General features: G+C 35.6%; 2 protein-coding genes across 4 annotated transcripts in view; both read right to left on the reverse strand.

Moving 5' to 3' along the window:
- Nucleotides 1-20,608, reverse strand: part of LOC113520736 (rab9 effector protein with kelch motifs-like) — a 39,193-nt gene that overhangs the window by 11,326 nt on the left and 7,259 nt on the right. The window contains exon 1 of one of the 3 annotated variants that reach the window (XM_052897325.1): nt 13,692-13,948. The exons of the other annotated variants lie outside the window; for them this stretch is intronic. The gene's annotated coding sequence lies outside the window, so the exon portion shown is untranslated. Of the gene's footprint in view, nt 1-13,691; nt 13,949-20,608 lie in introns of those variants that run through there. 3 annotated transcript variants of the gene reach the window in all.
- LOC128201180 (uncharacterized) lies at nt 18,418-19,779 on the reverse strand. The gene is made up of 2 exons (XM_052897326.1): nt 19,592-19,779; nt 18,418-19,272 (listed from the first exon to the last, which is right to left on the reverse strand). Exons 1-2 carry the CDS (start codon nt 19,641-19,643, stop codon nt 18,677-18,679), a joined length of 648 nt encoding a protein of 215 aa, XP_052753286.1. The 5' UTR covers nt 19,644-19,779; the 3' UTR covers nt 18,418-18,676.

The following is a 20,608-nucleotide window of genomic DNA, read 5'->3' on the forward strand; positions in this document are numbered from 1 at the left end:
ATTAATTGTTTAACCAGTTGGTTATGTATTCAATATTTTTTTCTTTTTGAGTATTTAATTGAATTAGTGCTAATTGGTGGTTTGTATTCACACAATTAAACTTAAAAATGTAAAGTAATAATAAAAATATTTAAAAGAGCATCACGCAAGTTTCTTGCTCGTTCTTCTTGTGATGAGACAGCTTTCCGAACGAGCGGTAAATTAAAAAAAATGTAATGACTTTTCAAAAGTGCTTGAATGTAAGTTTATTTGAATAAATGATTTCTATTCTATTCTATTCTATTCTATTCTAAAAAAGTTTTGTAATTTTCGTGAGCGTACAAAATAACATTTTACAGGTTTATTAATTTACTACTATCTGTCACGCGGCTTTGCTTACGTGGAACTATACACTGTACAAGGTTTTCGTCAGGGCATCATTTATTTTGTAAACATCTTCTTTTGAATGCACTATATTGATCGATCGACTCGCATTTGGCCGATTTTCGGGGGCTGTAACCACAACCTTTTTTAGGGTTTAATCCGCGCCTGTATATACCTACAGTACGAATATACAGCAATATTTTGGGTTCAAATTCATTACATAGCAAGTCAAGTTATAATTCAGAGACATTTCCATAAAACATCCCCCATCTGAGAGACGCATTACTCCCTATAAAATCACCAAGTGTCCCATATGCGGGGGAAATGAAATGCCGGCGTCCCTCTGGGCTTGTTTCTCGACCCTCCTCTTCCTTGCTCTATAAGTATTGCTTATTGAGAATTTGCGCCCTTTACTTTAGCGAGGGTCTACTCAGCAACTTAACGTTTACAACATGTAAATATTATTCGGAACTGAAGTCAGGTGTGTGTTGACGAAAATTGCAAAAGCTTTACACACTTGAGACAATAAGTGAATTTTATTCAACAATTTTTTTTTATACAACTTAGAATGGCAAACAAGCTGACGGCTCACTTGATGGAAAGTGGTAACCGTCGCCTATAGACATGAGCAGTACCATGGACATAACAGAGTATACTGTTTCGCCCATGATACCCCCCATGCGTTGCCATTCCTGAGGACTCAGGTGTTAGTCCTCTGTACCCTGTAAATTCACGCCATATCCCACCCTTCAAACCGAAACACAGCCATACAAACTCAATTGCTTTACGGTTGAAACACGAATGGGAAAAAAAACTACATTCCTAAATACAATAACAAATGAACAGATGTGTCGCGGAATTGATATTGGAAAAAATTGAATCTTGAACGTGTATTTACAATGAAATACCACAGCTTTAATCGTCATAAAATGGAACTTGGAACCAATATGGGTGTAAACTCTATCAATTAAAAAATAATTATGAAAATTGGTTTAGTTTCCAACATAATAGTGTAACATAGGCATAAAAATATTTGGTAAGTTGCCTTCTATTAGAAATCTCTTAAATCCTATAAAAGTATATAAGGGGGTAGGTATGAGCCATGCTCCCCCCTCCTAGAAAATGATTTTAAATACGCCATACATAAAGAATACTAAGTGTCGGCTGCAATAATCTAAATTAATGACTTCCCTAATCCGCCACGTCGAGTGTAAGATGAAGTTGCGACAAAACTTTCTTAACTCCCCTACAACTTTTGGCATTCCGCCAACGACGTGCCTTCGAGAATTGTCTATCATAATCAACGATAGGCTGGATCGAGACAGACTCTCGTGGATCAAGTAAATCGTCTTATACAATAAGGAAGCTTGTCTTCTAAAGATATTATATAGAGGAAATGTTTGTTTTTTTATTGTAATGGATTTAAAAAATCTATATGCATCTACAGATAGCTACATTATCAACGATTAATCATCACCATCTTTCTATCCTTTTCTCAATTACATATTCTTCTCTTTCATCTATTCACAGTAATTTATTTTATACAACTTAGAAAGGTAGCGCACAAACCTTTAAACAAGATTACGGATTATGGAAAATGGTAACCGTTGCCTATAGACATGAAGCATTCGGATTTGTGCATTCACTTTTATTCTGGTCAAATCATCTTTTAAATAGTCTATCCGTATCTTTTTAGGTCTTCCTCTGCTCTTATATCCATCCACATTTATACTTAATACTTAAAACATGCTCAACATCTCCGCGCATCACGCGTCCATATCAGGATAGTCCGTTACTTCTTACTTTTTTTTATAACAAGCTCTATTTTAATATTTCCTCTGATAAACTCATTCTTATATTACCAACGATCAACATGGGCCGTATTTTATTCTCTCTACACGTGAAGTCAGGGCGTGGCACCAGTATACAAAAATCGATCCTCGTTTATATTACTCTCTGTAAAGATTTTAATGAATTCTCAAAACGTGTATTGTTATCCCGGATTTTAGAATTAGGATAGTTTGATGGGTGATTCCAGAGGATTCTATTGCCCGTCGGACCGTTTGCCAGGCCAGGTAGCGTACCTATAAATCTTCATTAAATATTTAACGTGTGCGTAATATAACAATTACTACGAGAGTGTCCCCCGTCACCCTCGTCGCCCCATTGCGCTAACCCTTTATTTACCATGGCCACCGCGACTACCGAATACAACACTTCCCCTGCGGAAAAATGCCATAAAAAGAAAATGGGGTTGGTCTTTTGTTGAAGTGAAACGAGGTGAACGGTCAAGTGAATGACCTCGCAATCGCCAGAGTGACACAGTATAACATATTTACTCGTATATAATTACCAGTTTTTTTCTGTATGATCAGGATATGTTCATAACGTGTATACCAAATTTAATAACGATTGTTCCAGTCAAGGGGTAACAAACTCACGTTCACGGGGGGAAAGGATTACTATAATATAGATAATGAAGATTAGGGGCCTCATTGCTAGCAATATACCCAACCAGGTCGACTTCCCCGTGGATATCTATAGAACTGTGCACATTTAGATCTATCTACGGAGGGCAGATAGCAATCGCTGCCTGATATATTATAGTACCTACTCACCCTCCCACGAGCGGGCCGCGTCTCCGCGAGTACGCTACTAGAAAACAGAGATAATTCTGAAGGAAGTTATATCCGTCGTACTCGATCGAGTAATGTGATATTTGGAGTTTCTTTACAAAGTAGAATGGAAAACAAGTTGACGGCCCATTTGATAGAAAGTGGTAACCGTAGACATGAACACAAATGGAGCAGAGGTGCTCAAGCAAACGATTTTAGTACAATGTCTCCCTCTTTACTATTATAACCTTATGGAGGAAACGATTAAGAGTATCTATCTATCTACTGTACCGATTTTGATAAAACCACTGTGCGACCAACTTGTAAGTATGTCTTTTCAGATAAAAAAAGATTTTCCCAAATCGGTTTATAAATGACGGAGTTATGAGAGAACAAACATTAAAAATATTATAACCGAATCGAGAACCTGCTTCTTTAAGAAATCGCATACACACAAGTACTATGAAAATATTACATTTCCTTTTTAGACGGTCGTGTAAAAGAGGTCATTTTCAACTAATTTACAAGTTTTTTCATGAGTAATTCACCAATAACGATTCTGATTCATTTTTTTTCAATTAGTAAAATTTGTTCGAGCAGTTTTAGAACTGTACTTCAGGAGTTTTTTTTTAATTAAATACTTCTGTCATATCATCATCATCATCATCTTCCTACCCTTATCCCAATTATTATTTGGGGTCGGCGTAACATGTTTTTCTCTTTTATTCTTCTCTATTCTCAGTCATTTCCGCATTCACTTCTATTCCGGTCGTACTATCGTAAATACTTATGTCATATAAAATTGCGTTGGTTTGGCCATTTGGAGAGGATGGATGAAAGAAGAATTACGAAAGAGATTTATCGAGCAAGAATGAATGGAGATGTCAGTAAGGGCCGCCCTAGACGGACGTATGTCGACCAAATAGGCGACGAGCTGAAGAAGGGCCAAATTAAAAGTACCCGTAATCGCGTATGAAAAGATTGATTAATGTGGAAGAAGCGAAAGAGGTTTGTTTGAATCGAAGCATTTGGCGTTCCATTGTTTCTGGACCTACCCTAATGGGAGACAGGCGTAACAGATATGTATGTATGTATAAAATATCAAAAGTATTTCAGTTTATTTTAAGAACTGTCTAGCTGGCTGCAATATAGAATTGGCTGTAACGAATGACACTTTCCTGTCTAGAAATCGGGAGTAGATGTTTATTGGGCGGGGAGCGGTGCCAACGGGACATGGGTGGGACGTGGTGGACCAGGGGATGGGATAGGGGGACGGTTATCTCCTCGACCCAACGCTTAGCGGCTAACGGAAAGCCGCGGCATCAGACGGGTTAATTGGAAGTCGTCCCAACGCTTTCATCTTTTTGTAAATGGGTTTATAAAATTGTATCCAATCCTTACTAATAATAAATGTGAAAGTACGTTTGTTACATAACGACGGCTTGACGTATTATCAGCATAATATTTTGGTAAAAGTATTTGGAATTGAAAATAATACATAGCCGTAGCTAGAGTATTGAGGCCCATTGCCCTACTTTAAAAGGCCCAATTCCCTACGTTAAAATAAAAGGCACCAAGAAAATTAGATATTAGCTTTTTCAAAGCTATGGCTTCTGCCCTACCAAAAAGTTTTTTTGTCCTTCCTTAAATTTGGGTCTAGCTACATCGCTGAAAGAATATATTTGTAGGTTATTTTCTATTCAGTTAATCAGTATATTTCAAAAACAAAATCACGGGTCAATAATAATACCAAATACTAGGTAATAGCTCGTGTGGTCCCGGTATAGAATGGACTGTTCCTTATGCCACTCCAAGCCTTGGGTGTCGTAAGAGGCTACTTAATGGTGGAGGGATTGGTAGCAGCGTTCCTCATAAAAGCCCAACTGTGGTTGTCAACCCGCCCGCCTAGCGTAGCCACTACTAGCAAAAACCCCCCAATAGGGGAAGGGAAGTTCAGTCATGTCTAGTTAGTATATTTAATTGAGCATTTAATAAAATAATATTAATGTGTTCCTGCTAATTTGATGTTTATATGGCTTTAATTTTAAACATTTTGGAGGTGACCTAACAAGAGGTTCGAAAATTTAAAAGATTTCTCAGGATTTGTAATGCAAGAGGGGTGTTTTACTATTCAGCAAAGTTCCTGGTATCAGGGTATTGGTCCAGGAGGGGAGAAAGGATTGTTAGTTATTGGGATAGCGGCTCTATTGGCTAGCAATGTAGAGTACATCAGTACAGTACAGTCAGGATGACTTTTACGCGGTTCTCCCTGGAAACCAACGTAGTTTATTCTTTATGAATTCGTCAAGATGGACCGACTTGTTTTCGTCTACACCTATCATCTCTCACTGGTATCCAAATCATGCATTAAATTATACTTATGTTATTAAAATTTTTACGCAGAAAAAGCATAATCAAAGTAAACATTTGGTATAACTTTTAGTATTTTGGCCGCTAAATTCAATATCTAAGATTGGAGTAGATAAATCTTGTTTCACAGTAACATTCCCTAGTCTTTATGAGACCATGAAGTTATGGAACAATTCCGAGTTCATTTCTATAATGCAGTAAAATAAATGTGACAGTGTACTGTTTCATAAGTTATAAGTTTTTATTTCCAAATGGAATTGTCCTGAATGAGATTGTCTTTGGTTGAGTATTTCTCATAGTAACAAAAATGTTGCGGTAAGTATCCATGGAAATATATTTGTATTTCTTCTTTTCTTTTTCTTTCTTTTCTATTTAGTATTCTTATATTTGTATTTAGTATACAAGATAGTTTTTTTTGTTAATTTTGTCAGTTATAAGTTAGTCACTGGAAATTAGTCGAAGGATAAGCAATCTGAAGTAAGGCTATAGGCTGATCACATAGCTCGAAGAACCGACAACCGATGAGGAAGAAACGTTCTTGAGTGGCGACCACATCGATCAAACGCAGTATAGGACGATCTTCCTCTAGATGGTGAAAATGGAATGGTAATCTCGCCTACGCTAACGGGATACGCTGTCCACTAGATAGAGTGAGGACCTGAAATACATTGCAGGGAGTCAGTGGAGCCATAAGGAATGGCAGTCTATGGGGGAGGCTTATGTCCAGCAGTGGACGGATAATGGCTGAAATGATGATTTAAATATAGCTGCCCCAAATATCAAATCCTATTCACATCAGTGATTTAGTGGCATTTAACAAACCTCCAAGCATTCGTATTCCTATTAGATGTAATAATGTTAACAAATTTGATATTTGCAGTTAGTTGATTTTACCGGAGACTTTGTACAAAGGTCGTTTGCTTGGCTACCTCTGTCCCATTCGTGTTTCAACCGTAAAGCAGTTGTTTGCATGGCCGTGTTTCGGTTTAAAGGGGGGGATATGGCGTGAATTAACAGGGTACAGAGGAATAACACATGAGTCCTCAGGAATGGCAACGCACGGGGGGTATCACGGGCGAAACAGTATACTCTGTTATGTCCATGGTACTGCTCAAGTCTATAGGCGACGGTTACCACTTTCCATCAGGTGGGCCGTCAGCTTGTTTGCCATTCTAAGTTGTATAAAAAAAAACCTGTATGTTAGTCCGTTAAGTACTGATCGGATTTATCTTACACACGGGATAACATTAACACACAGGATATTTTTTATCCAAATTCATGCGAGCAAAGCCGCGAGACATGGCTACTTTATAAAATTATTAGATTAGTAGACTTAGTGAGATACAGAGACCAATCAACGGTAATTGTATGCATTTTCCGAGTGGATGGCGACCATGAATACTGATGGCCACGGCTGCACGGCTGCGGAGCTGTGTATTATGCAAATTGTGAGGCTGACGACAGCCGCCGCTCCGTTTGGGGGGAAAGCACATCTTTATCAGCACAATTTAAGAGAATTCAACCGGCATTTAAATGAAAATGAAAGAAATTATGAATAATTCAAGATGAGGAAGTTCATAGGAAGTTCTCTGCTTTGAATTGTGGCTATTTTTGGACTCTGCTAATTTAACGGACTATATGGGTAGGGCTGCCATCACCTTAATTGCCGACACCGGATAAACACGGCAAAAATACCGGACATTTGGGCGAAATATGGTTTTTTATTCGGACACTTCTTAAAAAAAATATTTTTTGTAACACAAATAAAAACAATGATATATAAAAACAAGGTTATTGTGGATGAATTAGTAACTAAGATTTATTTCAATTGATAGCCTACCTATAAAAAAATTGGATTTCCCCTGTCAACAAAAGAACCAGAAACCCCTGTCGGACGGCCCCCGGAACCCTTTCAAACTAGGACCAATCCGGGGAATTCCGGACGGATAGCAGCCCTATATATGGGAGATCAAGACTGTTTGCACCTACTGCACAAAATATTTGTATATTAAATCAGTATATGCCATGGATCTAATACCGTGACTTTATATGCTTAAATTATGAAACATATCCTGTACTCGTATATTAATTTAGGATATGGCTGATTTATGAATTTTCGAAATCACATGAATCCTGTGAAATTTAAAAGACTATTAAAAATGCTTGTAATTAAGTTTACTTGAATAAAAATATTCTTAAATTAGCCAAATTTCACTTAAATTTATTCAGCCTTTTGAGTGCTTTAGTGATTTTTTCACAACCCATAAACTTACATAAAATTTTAAAGTACACGTTTATTAATTTACTTAAAAAAAACAAAATATTTCAATAGCTGATATTCTGTAGGTATGTTTTTCAGTAATACATTGGTCGAAAATTTTGAAATATGTTTATAAAATCTATAATAATATATTTATATATGTCTCCTAAAAAACAACTTAAATTTACACATGAGGTATTTAGGATAAAATAAAATTAAAATAATACGGAACTCTGCTGTGAGGAGTTGGTGTCCGAAATAGATTAAAACCTGTACTACAGATAACCAGGCCCCCAACCGGATATGTGTTCAAAAAAACAATTAAACAAAATACATTTCACTGAAATAAAAAATCTATGTTACAATATTTGCCATATTTTTGATAAGTTCATAAAGCTTTCTCCCCGTTGTTGAAAAATAAACAAAATTTAAAATCGGAAGGGCGTGTACACGAAGGGAACAAATCGTATTTCTGTCGGTATCCCTCGTTTGTGTGTTTGTGCGCGAACAGCGCACTCTTTGTCTGGATTACGGGGCGGCTGTCTAGGGGGCGCTGCTGTGCTGCATCTTAGAAGTGGGACTAAATAATACAAGCAGCTTCATTCGTGACAAACATACTAATTCCTATAAAGAATGTTATATATGGTAGACACGTCATATTAAACATATTTGAATATATAATATATTGTGGACTCGTGTATCTACAATAAAGAAGATTTTTCATTGCAACAAATATTTTTTTTGTTCCACAACCAAAAGCAACATTTTCCTTCGGGTATACGACTTATTTATGACTAAAGCAGAGGTAAATTCTATAGATTGCAAAACATATTATCGGCTCAGAATTCCACAATATGGTAGTTATAAAACTATAAGAAAGATTTTATTTATTATTATTGAAAGAGAGGCTTTTTTAAGGCAGAAAAGCCTGTGACACTACGTCTTTCCCATGATATTTTGTTCTCACCCTTGTTTTTTAATTCGCTGCAATTTTTTTATCTGCTCAGGATATAAAGTGTATTTTCCAAAGAAGATATAGATAGATAGATAGATACTCTTTATTGTTTCCTCCAAAAGATTACAATAGTAAACTTATTATAAAATATAAATAATTACAAGAAATAATCACAATGAGAAAACAATGGGCGACCTTATCGCTAAGAGCGATCTTTTCCAGGCAACCTTTGGATGGAGAGGAGTAATTATAAACAGTTTGGTGGGAGGTGCGATGAAAAATTTTGTTAGTTCTAAATGTAAAATAATGTTTGTATTCACAGAGATACGAGTATTATCAAACTTCTAGACGGATCTTTAGTTAAAACTAAAATTTAAAATCAAAAGGGCGTGTAGACGAAGGGTGCGAATCTCATTTCCACCTACATCCACCTTTGTGTGCGAACAACGCGCGTTTGTAACCACTCTGTCTGGATTACGGGACGGTGGCCGGGACCGGGGGGCTGCTGAGTCTTGGCACTAGAAGGACGAAACGTTTGGAAAAAATATTTATAAAAGTAATAGCTGGATGATTATTTACTGACTATAATTAGAAATAAAACATATTTTTAATCTTGGATACGTGTGTTTAATACGTGTTCCCTCGGCAAAAATTAAAGCAGGAATGAATGACAGCCAGTCTATTCGTTATTGCCTTTTCCAAAAATTATAAATACAAAAATAATGAAACCAATATGTGATCGAATCAATTGCAATACTTAAATTCATAATTAAAACAATTGACATTCCAATAATCTAGTTAGCATTTACGTGGCAATATATTATTAACATTGTATTGTATTTATTAAAATATTATATTAACATTTAGTAATTGAATTATTATTAACTTTGTATAGCAGAAATGCCTACTGTATGACAATAAGCATTTATAATAAATTAACGGACGAAATAAAAACACTACCCTTGAATATATTAAAAAAAAAAAAAAAAACTAAAAAGATGGCTGATAGAAAAATGCTTTTACTCGGTTAATGAATATTTTGAATATTTTACTGCTTAAATATGTGACTCAATTAATGTAATTTGTAAAATAATTGTAATTTGTAACCTGTATAATTTATTATTAATACGTAAATATATTAACATTTATATAATATGACGATTTAAGTAAAATTGTGTTAGCATAGTATAGTGGCACAATTAAATAAATTTTGTACGCCAGATCCTGGTGAAAAATGTGAACAATATTTAAATATTATATACCATCTTTTATACCATTTTTTCAAACAAAATAAAGCTATTTCTATTTGTAATAACGTCAACAACAATCAATTGACCATCTATTAATAGTATTAGTAAATAACATAACGTATTTGTATAGTATGTAATCATATAGTATAACAACAGTGTAGTGTAAATTAAATTTTCCATGTATTCCATGAAAAGAGTGCATATAGTTCGTACCTGTAGACATCTGTAATAACAGATATTTTATATTTGGTAAGTAAATCGTAAATGTTTCCTTTTGGATTTGTTTTGTTCAATAAATAATATCACATTCTAGTGGTACATGCCAAGATAGAACTTGTAAATGTATATATGTGTGTATATATATATATTTATATATATATATATATATATAAACTAATTGCTCAAAATGTTGACAAAAACATGTAGATGTAGTAGCTCTGCGAAAAATAGTTACGTTAATTGAGAGAAATATTTGAATTTAGAACCCATAATCGCATGTGAAGTTTATTTCAAAAGTTATTAAAATCGGTTTATAATTGTTAAAAATAACTCACAATAAAAAAAAATTGCATTAGTAATGCACATTATTATTTTATTTATAAACAGTATTAATAGCACCTACATTACTGCAGCGGCCAGCAACTGAGGCATTGATGGACGAACGTACAAATGTGGACCGAGGCGTAGCCGAGGCACACATACGTGAGTCCATCAATGCCTAGTTGTGGCCAAGGCTTGTATAGTACTTTTCTCAAACAATGCGCGGAAATCAAAAACACAATTTTACTTTTTAAATTCAATGATGAATAACGAACAATAATAATTTTTCACGCGCCATAATGTTCCTTTGTTTTTTTTTTCAATAAACAGCTTTCTAGTTGCAGTTCGAAATTTAAATAAAACTTTTTATTAGTTACGTCCTTGGTAGCCATGTTTCGAAGTAAAAGGTCATTCCATTTTTAAATTACAGGACAGATATGAGTTTACATAGTAATATATCTGGCCGCAAAACACGACAGATATGGATTTTCATACAACCTTTGCCGGCCGCTGCCCGCATACATCTGGCCAGTACGGCAATTTTGATTTATCTCGAAAAAGATTGTCAAAATAATGCTCACATTTCCAAGCATGTTTGAGAAAACAAAGTTACTGTCCATGTCTTTTTGTTTCAACTAGGGAATGGATAATATTGATGTAGGCTTCACAATCATTTCGATGTTTTATACGTAAGGGTTCCATGTTCAACTTGCAGCCGTGAGAAGTTGGGGCAGCTCGCTAGTTAGATTTTTTGTTTCTGAATAATAAACATAAAAAATACTTAACCAATTTTAATAATTTCCACCTATATAAAGCTACATTGTCAGCCAGTAATATGGGTTGTATTTTATTAAAAAAAAATACATATATTTTCTTTATCTACCCGTGCGAAGCCGGGGCGGGTAGTTAGTAAATACTATGTCAATTAGTCTCTTTTGTTACGACAGCGCTTGTACGCAATATTTGGAATTAAATTTTTTCGTTATTTCGTATTTTCCTTACTTCCCCGTAAATGAAAATGACCCATAATGAGCAGGTAATAAGGTTTACTTTTTATAGACAGTTTCCTGTAGAACATGGTTTACTGGACACCTATTATTGTAATATAAACTTTACGACTGTATAATTAGAGTGTGTATTTATTTATTTCCGATGTGCCACGGTCGTCAGCCCCTGTGCGGAGGGTGAACGACCCTCGCGAGCCTCCCAAGAGCAATGTTATGCAACGGTGTGTGTTTGTCTGTCACGTCGGCAAGTCAGGGCGGTAATGCTTCTAATAGTCTGTACATGTTTACAAATCATTTTTATCGGTCGAGAGTATTGAAGAATTATGGTTGTACATAGAACAAACGTGTAGTACTTTTCTACCTCTTAACAAGCTTAAGAGGTGGCTTAGGAGGCCTACATTGTTATGCAATGAATAAGTAGTAATTTACATTTTAATATATTTAAGTAGGCAATAATCCTATATACAATACATGTCATATATATATATATATATATATATATATATATATATATATATATATATATATATATATATATATATATATATATATATATATATATAAGCAGCAATTTGCTCATACTCGTTCACAACACACGCACACGCACACGCACACGCACACGCACGCGCACGCGCACCCGCGCACACACACACACACAATCTTTTATACTGTAATATATGATTTATATGTAATATGTGATGTTTTGCTTTTTTTTACAACTTCAATTCCATATAAATTTCGATCTGTCACACGAATACTACTCTTTACAGAACACGCGCACTAGTGTAATCATTTCCTTGTCTCTTTGTGGTGTTTGTATTGTCAATTTGTTTGTACTATTGTATTGTATATATTAAACTACATACATGAGTAACATATATTTGTAGTTCATTTCGTATGTTTTGTGATTAAAAATAAGAACAGTGGGATATAACCAATATTAATTATGACAAGCGACTTCTTTCCCGCTATTTTTTTCTATTATAATCTATGGCGGATTTTTTTTAATTTTTATTATAATACAGTACACCGGTTTGCATGTTGTTCAAATGTGTTATAGTATTGTCATGAGTTATAAAAAACTATTTACAAAAAAACGTTGTCAAAAGCGATAATGAAAAATTAAAGATACTGCTCAGCTGTAAAGCAACAGTCTCTGAAACTGTGGGGGTTTTATCTCCTTAATGTCTAATGGGCGCAATCAGCTAGAATCGCTGGGGGCTGTGGGGGGGCATTTATCACGGTAAGGGAATTGTTTGCTGAGCTATCACGGAATTCTTTGACAGCGAACGTACTATAGTCTCGGATATGATTTTACAATAGCTATGTCGCAGATTTTTGTTCGAGCACGACACTTAGTTACTTATTTATATAAAATCTATATTAATATTATAAATGTGTATTTATTATTACCACTTACCGCCTCACATAAAATAATACAAGTTTTCAATAACAAAGGATTTTAGGGAACGGCTAATAATTGTTTTAAATAGTCAAAAATCGGCGTAAACTTTCATTGGGGCATTTACTTTATCGTAAATTCTTATAAGGAATATAATAAGATCTAACTATATTTATATAACAGGTGTCCGAACAGGTAATCGAATATCATACCAGAGAAATTATCGACCTTACATTGAAGCAGTAAGCGTATCTATTGTGAACAATATGCAGACACAATTAATTGGCCAAGAGTCGAAGCCAAGTTCAGAATCAATATTTAGTAAACAAAATATGTTAATAACATGAAAAGGAACAATTTATAAATGATATATTAAATCTAGAAGTTTTACAAATCACACACTTTGAAAAATACATAAAATAATTAATGTAATTTTATTGTTATATAAATTCTACGCAGTCCCACGTTGGGCGCCAAATATGATTAAATGAAAGAAAATATATCTATGCCCTCTAATTGGTTAACGTGAAACAAAAACATTAATATACAATACTGCTTAACTTTTCATTAAAATTAAATCAAAGAATTTTAAATTAAATTTTAAATTTAAATAAATAATTTAAATAAATAATTAAATTTTAATTTTAAATTTAAAATTAAATTCAAAGAATGAATGAAAACAGTCAACTATTTATAGTTACAACAATTTACTTGATAGACAATAATAGTATTATTTCATTATTAATTAACAACCGATACGGCTTCACTGTACTCGAGGTACAACAATGAATAGTGGTCCAATAATCACCAATTATATCGAGACCCCATATGACCCCTCGTATTTCCAATTATTCGACATCAGTAAGTAAACCTCGGCACGCGTCACGGGTTTTGCTTCCGCTGTCTCCCTCACCAAGAATTCTACTTACCGGCCCCTCAGGATCCCATCCAGTCGTGTTTGTCAACACACCATCGACAAGTAGCACTTTGCACTCACGATTAGTATTTATATACTATTTAACATTCTATATTCTAGTTTTGGTAAAACAACACTGATGAAACGAACGTCTTGCGTATATGTGATATTCGAGCGAGTGCATTGAACTGGGCAGCTTGAGAACGCACGGGACGCGGGCGTCGCGTAGCGTGACGCACTGAGGGTCTGAGGTCGAGCCTCTAGCGGCGCGACGGCGTCGCGGGCTATTCGGAAATCGGAACCGTTCGGTTCTCAGCGCGCAGGATAAGTCAGTGCGTGGGATATTTGAATTTTGCGTAACGAGCATGATTGATAACGGACTAGAGTTTGCTGCGGACGTTATTGACATACTGCGTCAGGAACGCGGTTGTACAGCCCGCAGAATTTGAAGTTCATAGACGGTCAAGTGGCTTGAATCACGCGCGTTGATTTTATCGCTTAGACTGCTTCCGAGTATCTCTATGTATTTGGCACGTGAACTTTTTTGATTGATACACTTATATTCTTTTTTACCAAAACATTTTATATGTGTTAAACACACCCCAAATAATATTTAATGATTTTTTTTTATTGTTATTAAAGAATTGTAAACAAATATAACAAGTGCCATACAATCACACCAATTGCCTGGTCTTCATGCTAGAATTCCTGTGTTATGGGGAATCGTGGAAAGGACATTTGCCACAACCTGACACAATCAAAAATCGAGCCCGGGACCTCATTTACGTAAAGGGACGTGTTCATCGTGGAAAGGACATTTGGGGCCACAACCTGACACAATCAAAAATCGAGCCCGGGACCTCATTTACGTAAAGGGACGTGTTCACTACTGTACCTTAAATGTCTACAAAATTATAATTAATAATTGACTAATTACTTGATTAAAATCCACATGCTTCCATCAAATTGTTTAATCATTTGCATGCTTTAATATGTGCAAAAGTACCTATTCGTTAGACTTTTCTCCGTGCATTAGACAATACCGTTTCAAGATTTTACAATCTTACAATTATTGGAATATTTGTAGTTTTCATATTGCAATATTTCTGTATTTTCCTGTTTAATTTATAACTATGCATAAGGATAATAAGCATTTACAATAATAATAATCTTTATTACATGTAACTCCGATCCATTTTTAAACGGTTTTATTTAGCTCGACCTGTACGGTATTTATTTATTTGGGTCAAAATTAGAAATTAGAATTTAAGCACCTTCCCGTTGTCAGATTGATCTGAAATTTGGTACACACATTTAATTTAGATGACAATACAATATAATAAAATCAATAACATTATAAATCTAAGATGGCCGCCGATACAAAATGGCGGATTACATATTTTTCCTTAACCCCCGCAATATGGGTATCAAATGAAAGGGCTACACTAGTAAAACACGATGATTATGTCAAAATTAAAATTCAAGATGGAAGCCGTTCCAATATGGCGGACTAGGTACATATTTTTCCACAACCACCACAATATGGGTATCAAATAATATGACTACACTGCAGAATACTGTCATTATGTCAAAATATCAAATTCAAGATGGACGCTGTTACAAAATGGCGTATTAGGTGGGGGCATGATTAGTCGTATCGAGAACAGTTGCGTCTAAGATTGTGTGACGTTAGAGGGGCAGATAAAAAAAAATAGGTAATTAGATACCTCGTTAGTAAGTGGTAGTTATACCACCCAAGTTAAGGTAATAGGTTAAAACGTGCCGAGGACTGTATGGCATTAGGGTGGATAAAAATGTAATGTCGTAAGCGCTTCCCCCTCAAGATTGAGCGCATCTTGTTGTATATTAAGCCTTGCCCCTTTACTGGACTGCGGGGGGGGGGGGGGTCGACCGTCAAAATGCCCCTTAATCGTGAGAACAACATGGTAACAATAAACAAAAAATACCAACAAATATAAATAAGACTGGAGGCTTACCATCAGTACTTGAAATATTTGTAGGTGCAAAAGTAATGTTGCGGTCCAACATTGACGTTACAAAAGGATTGGTAAATGACGCTATAGGCCACATTACAGAAATTTTTTGGCCTCAGTTCCGTCGAACCCAAATGTACTAAACAGATATATCATCAGTTTTAATTGACTTTGGCACAGACGACATGCACGTTATTTACCCTAAAGCCATACAGTTTCCAGCAAAATTCAATTATGGTACGGCTGAAAAAAGGATGTTGCCCTTAGTTTTGTCATGAGCATTCACCGTCCATAAAATGCAGGGCAGCACCGTCGACCATGCAGTAGTATATTTGGCCTCAAAATGGTTTGAGGAAGAACAAGCATACGTGGCTCTAAGTCGAGTCAAGTCTCTGGAAGGGCTATGTATTGAGGAATTAGATTGTACTAAATTATCAGGTAAGAAACCATGTAATAATGATGCACTGAATTAATTAAATAGAATGAGGAATATTCGGTAAACAATTTCACTAAATACTAAAAACAAGAAAATAAAAATCGGTAAAAAAACTTTTAAGTTAAACGGTTTTATTTTATGTGCACTGAAAACTACAAAATAAATAAATAGTTACTTACCTATCAACCTACGTAGGTGATCTCGGTCATTAATATCTCTGATGGTAGTGGTTGTCATAACATGAACCATGTCAGCGGCCGAAAGGCAGTTCATGAGAGAACACTAATACCAGGGTTTGCTTGGTAGGTAAACTAAGCAGCCCACACTATAACAAGTAGGTATTTTGACCTTCTAGTTCAGAAATATTTTAGTACTAGGTAGAATAGCTTTTAGGCATATTAGACTAAAATAAAAACGTGGGGCCCCTCTGAAATCATACCTATAGCAGAGCATATCTTATACTTTGGTAGATCATGAGCTCGGCGTTCGCTGGTGAAGCCGTAACGGCTGGTTATTGATGGTCAAAACCTCCAGTTACGATTATAGTAAGTCGATTCAGCGGACCCTGGACTCCGGAGCTATGAGGTTTCGGATGCGACCGAGATAAACCGCTAGGATGATGATGATGACGATTATAATAAGTCGATGCAATCCACACTTAGTATAATATAAAATAATACAGAAATAGTTAATGGGCCCCACGTTTTTATTTTAGTCTAATATGCCTAAAAGCTATTCTGCCTAGTACTAAAATATTTCTGAACTAGAAGGTCAAAATACCTACTTGTTATAGTGTGGGCTGCTTAGTTTACCTACCAAGCAAACCCTGGTATTAGTGTTCTCTCATGAACTGCCTTTCGGCCGCTGACATGGTTCATGTTATGACAACCACTACCATCAGAGATATTAATGACCGAGATCACCTACGTAGGTTGATAGGTAAGTAACTATTTATTTATTTTGTAGTTTTCAGTGCACATAAAATAAAACCGTTTAACTTAAAAGATTTTTTACCGATTTTTATTGTTAGTGACAATTGACTTAAATTTTGTTAGTAAAAAAAAAACAAAACAAATAATTTTATGGCTCCTATTATCCTCCTCCAATATTTTTGACTCACAATGAGAGGATCGGGCTATCATATTACTAGCCCTAACAATAGGTCGGAGTTCAACGACCGTCCCAGAGCGACCTTCGTGTACTAAAAAACAACAACGCTAGCACAGCACCGCAGAGGTATGGCTGCTCAACACGCAACTGAACATTTACATTTATAGTACTTATGATAGGCACTCCTCTTTTTATAAATCTATGATCTCATTTTTATCTGGCCCTCTAGACAAGTGGCAAGCGAATCCGTCGATGGAATCGACATCGTTATCTAGTCCGTGAGATAGAACGAGATAGCAACACCGAATGACTCGTTTCAACTCATGGACTCGCTAGCGATGTCGATTCCATCGACGGATTCGCTTGCCACTTGTCTAGAGGCCCTGTTATAGCTGCCACCCAGTTGGTGTAAAAAGGATGCGATTATGACAACAGGGTAGTGTACGAAGATCACTCTGGGACAGTCGTTGAACTCCGATCTATTGTTAGGGCTAGTAAAATTTCAGCCCTATGAAATTATGAATATACCAAAGATCGATTTTACTGTTAAGAGAAATTGCGCAAAATCCCCTATTGTATAATGGTACAAAGTAATTAGATGAAGGGATTATTAGTAATGGGGTTTGAAAATCCCGTCGGTAGCAATATACCCTATCAGATCAACCTCCACGTGGTTCCTTCTGGAAATCATCACAATTAATTCTCGTTGAGCTCGTCATGATGTGTCAACTGACCTGATTTTATCCTCATCTATCATCTCTTACTGGTATCTTGCCAATGTATATCGATAGCGAAGGCAGGGTTAACATTCCTTAATCATCCATGTAAACTCACCTATATTTGTTACTAAACGGTTGGCTAGCTTGACGACTTCTAGTTTAAAAAAAAAAACTGCTGACTTAAATAATCTATTTATAATTAAAAATACGTTGTACTACTGTATAGTATGAAAATAGGTAGAAATAAATACATTCAATAAGTTCATAACATTTCAGAACGTATGAAGTATGATACAAATAAATCAATAGAGAATGTAAGCGATGAAAGCGCGGGAAATTCCGGCTCGCCATTTTGGGGAGCGCGTTGCTATGGCAACGAGACGATCTGCCTATAGCTTCATCAGTTTAGCCTTAACCATAACCTTATTACGTTAACCATGAATTTATTGAATATATTATTTTTTCTGGTCTTAACCTCCTGCGGCCCGGTTTCAAAGTGGGTACATCCAAGGAAGACCCAGTGTCCTAATATTAGAACAAATTAATTAAGTCCTAAACGCCCAGACCAAAAATTGTTCATATCTTGGTAACCACAACAGATAAAGGTGTAATATTTTAGGGATACTTTAATATTGATTTAGGCTTGCCCGACAGAAAAAAAAGAGTCCAAAATATTTTGTTCTATATTTATCACATTGGGATGCTACATATAACCTGAAGACCCATAGAAAATGGAAATTTAAACACCTGATATAACAAATAATTCAATTCCCAATAAGTACATCCTTATTACTGTATATTCAATACATGCCATAATCAAGAACAAGCCTATGAAAACTTTTAACTCGCCATTTGTTATTAGCAGACTCTTTCCTGTTTTATAAACGGCTGTTTGATTCGTTTTATCTACGATCATATCTATTAGCTCATCATCAAAGTATTGAGTAAAATAGTCTAATTTTGAAAAATTTGTTCTGTCTTGTATCGAGTACGATGGCTCAGAAAGCATAGGAAGGTTTTTTGTGAAATTCTTTACAGCCCATGTAAACTGATTATTTGAACTGCTGCCACCGCGAGCACTAGTAAATCGCGGAGTGCGCTCACATCTTCTGCTGTAATGTGCATGACTACGGGCTCGCATGTGCGATCGATCTCGTCCTCGACTACTTTTCAGAATTGGTGGTGGGCTCTTAGACTCTGATTCTGAGCTGGTACTGGTTTCACTTGCATCATTCCTATCTGGAACGAACTCATTGCCAGTATCCTCTCCTGTAAAAGAATCTCCCTCGTCGTCTTCGAAATCTGATTGATATAGTATCTCTAATATTTGACTATCTGTGAAAGGGAAAACTGTGTCAGCACAATGGCGGAGACTAACTAGAAGGAAAATAATTAAAGGTATAAATGCCCCCCGTACTAGTATTAACATGAAATAAAATCACTAAAAAACCATATAAACGCTTATAGTGCTAGTATTAGTACAAAAAAATAATCACTAAAAAAGCATATTGATATTGACAAAATTACGATAAAATAATAGTGTTTATATAAACTGCATCCCTTTGTCCCGATAAAAAAACAAAATGTCGTAAATATAACACAAAGATTTAAAAGATATAAATTAATTAAACAAACCTTTTATCGTTGTACTTACTATCGCTTCGACTTAGAATGACAGAAGAACGAAAAAAAAAATCCCTGTCCATTGAAAGCAGTGCACTGCCACAATACCAAATATATTTACAAACTAAACGACATTGAATACACAACGTGGCACGTAATTCAAACGCGGCAGATGACGGAAAATATTTTGTTCTAGTATTAGTACAGTGGGCGTTGACTCCAAATTGCTATTTTCTTTCGTTCTAGTATTAGGACTTCTGACCTCAGGAGGTTAATACTTTGTTAGGCACATACTTGTGTTGGGGGGGGGGGATTTTTTTACAACACAGGGGGCAAACGAGCATGCGGCTCACCTGATGGTAAGTGACTACCGCCGCCCATGATCACCCACAAAACTAGCGGCGGATTGTTAATAATGGAGACTAAGAGCCCCATTGCTAGCAAATATACCCTGTCAGGTCGATCTCCACGTGGTCCCCCTTGGAACCATCAGTTAGCCCATCGTGATGAATACACGATGGGCTAACTGACATGCCTTTTCATCATCTATCATCCCTCACTGGTGCCTCGCCAGCGTATACCTTTAGCGCAGGCGGGGTTACCATTCCATTATTAACCATTAAAAAAAATCAGATCTAAGATGAATAAAGGTGCGGAATATGACATTAGAAACCTAGTACACGTGTAATATTTAGCGGAAATTTATGGCCCTCAGAGACGCAGAAGGGAGGGTAGGTAAGTAAGCAGAGACACTGCAAAGGGATTTACCGCTTGCTCGTTGGCTGTTTAGCGTTAAATAAATACAACTAAATGACAAACGGACAAGATTAATGGCATCGTTAGTGACATTTGTGACTATCTCTTCAACGACATATCAATGGATAAAATAAAACGAATCATTGCTTTAGATTATTAGGTTGCCTTGCTGTTGTAACCATAATAGTATTTAATTTAAAGCCCAATTAATGACATTCCAAATATATAACAAAATACTTAATGAGATAAAAAACTTAGAAAGTCATACAACATTTGCAATTGTGTAAAAAAG

This window comes from Galleria mellonella, unplaced genomic scaffold, assembly GCF_026898425.1.
Source record: "Galleria mellonella isolate WM207_F2 unplaced genomic scaffold, CSIRO_AGI_GalMel_v1 utg36, whole genome shotgun sequence".
Taxonomy (NCBI): Eukaryota; Metazoa; Arthropoda; class Insecta; order Lepidoptera; family Pyralidae; genus Galleria; species Galleria mellonella.

Excerpts from the sequence above, each read along its gene's own strand:
- LOC128201180 (XM_052897326.1), bottom strand. The coding sequence starts at position 19,643 with ATGGACAGGGATTTTTTTTTTCGTTCTTCTGTCATTCTAAGTCGAAGC. Across the intron at positions 19,273-19,591 it reads CATTCTAAGTCGAAGCGATA|ATAGTCAAATATTAGAGATA; the intron begins GTAAGTACAACG and ends TCCCTTTCACAG.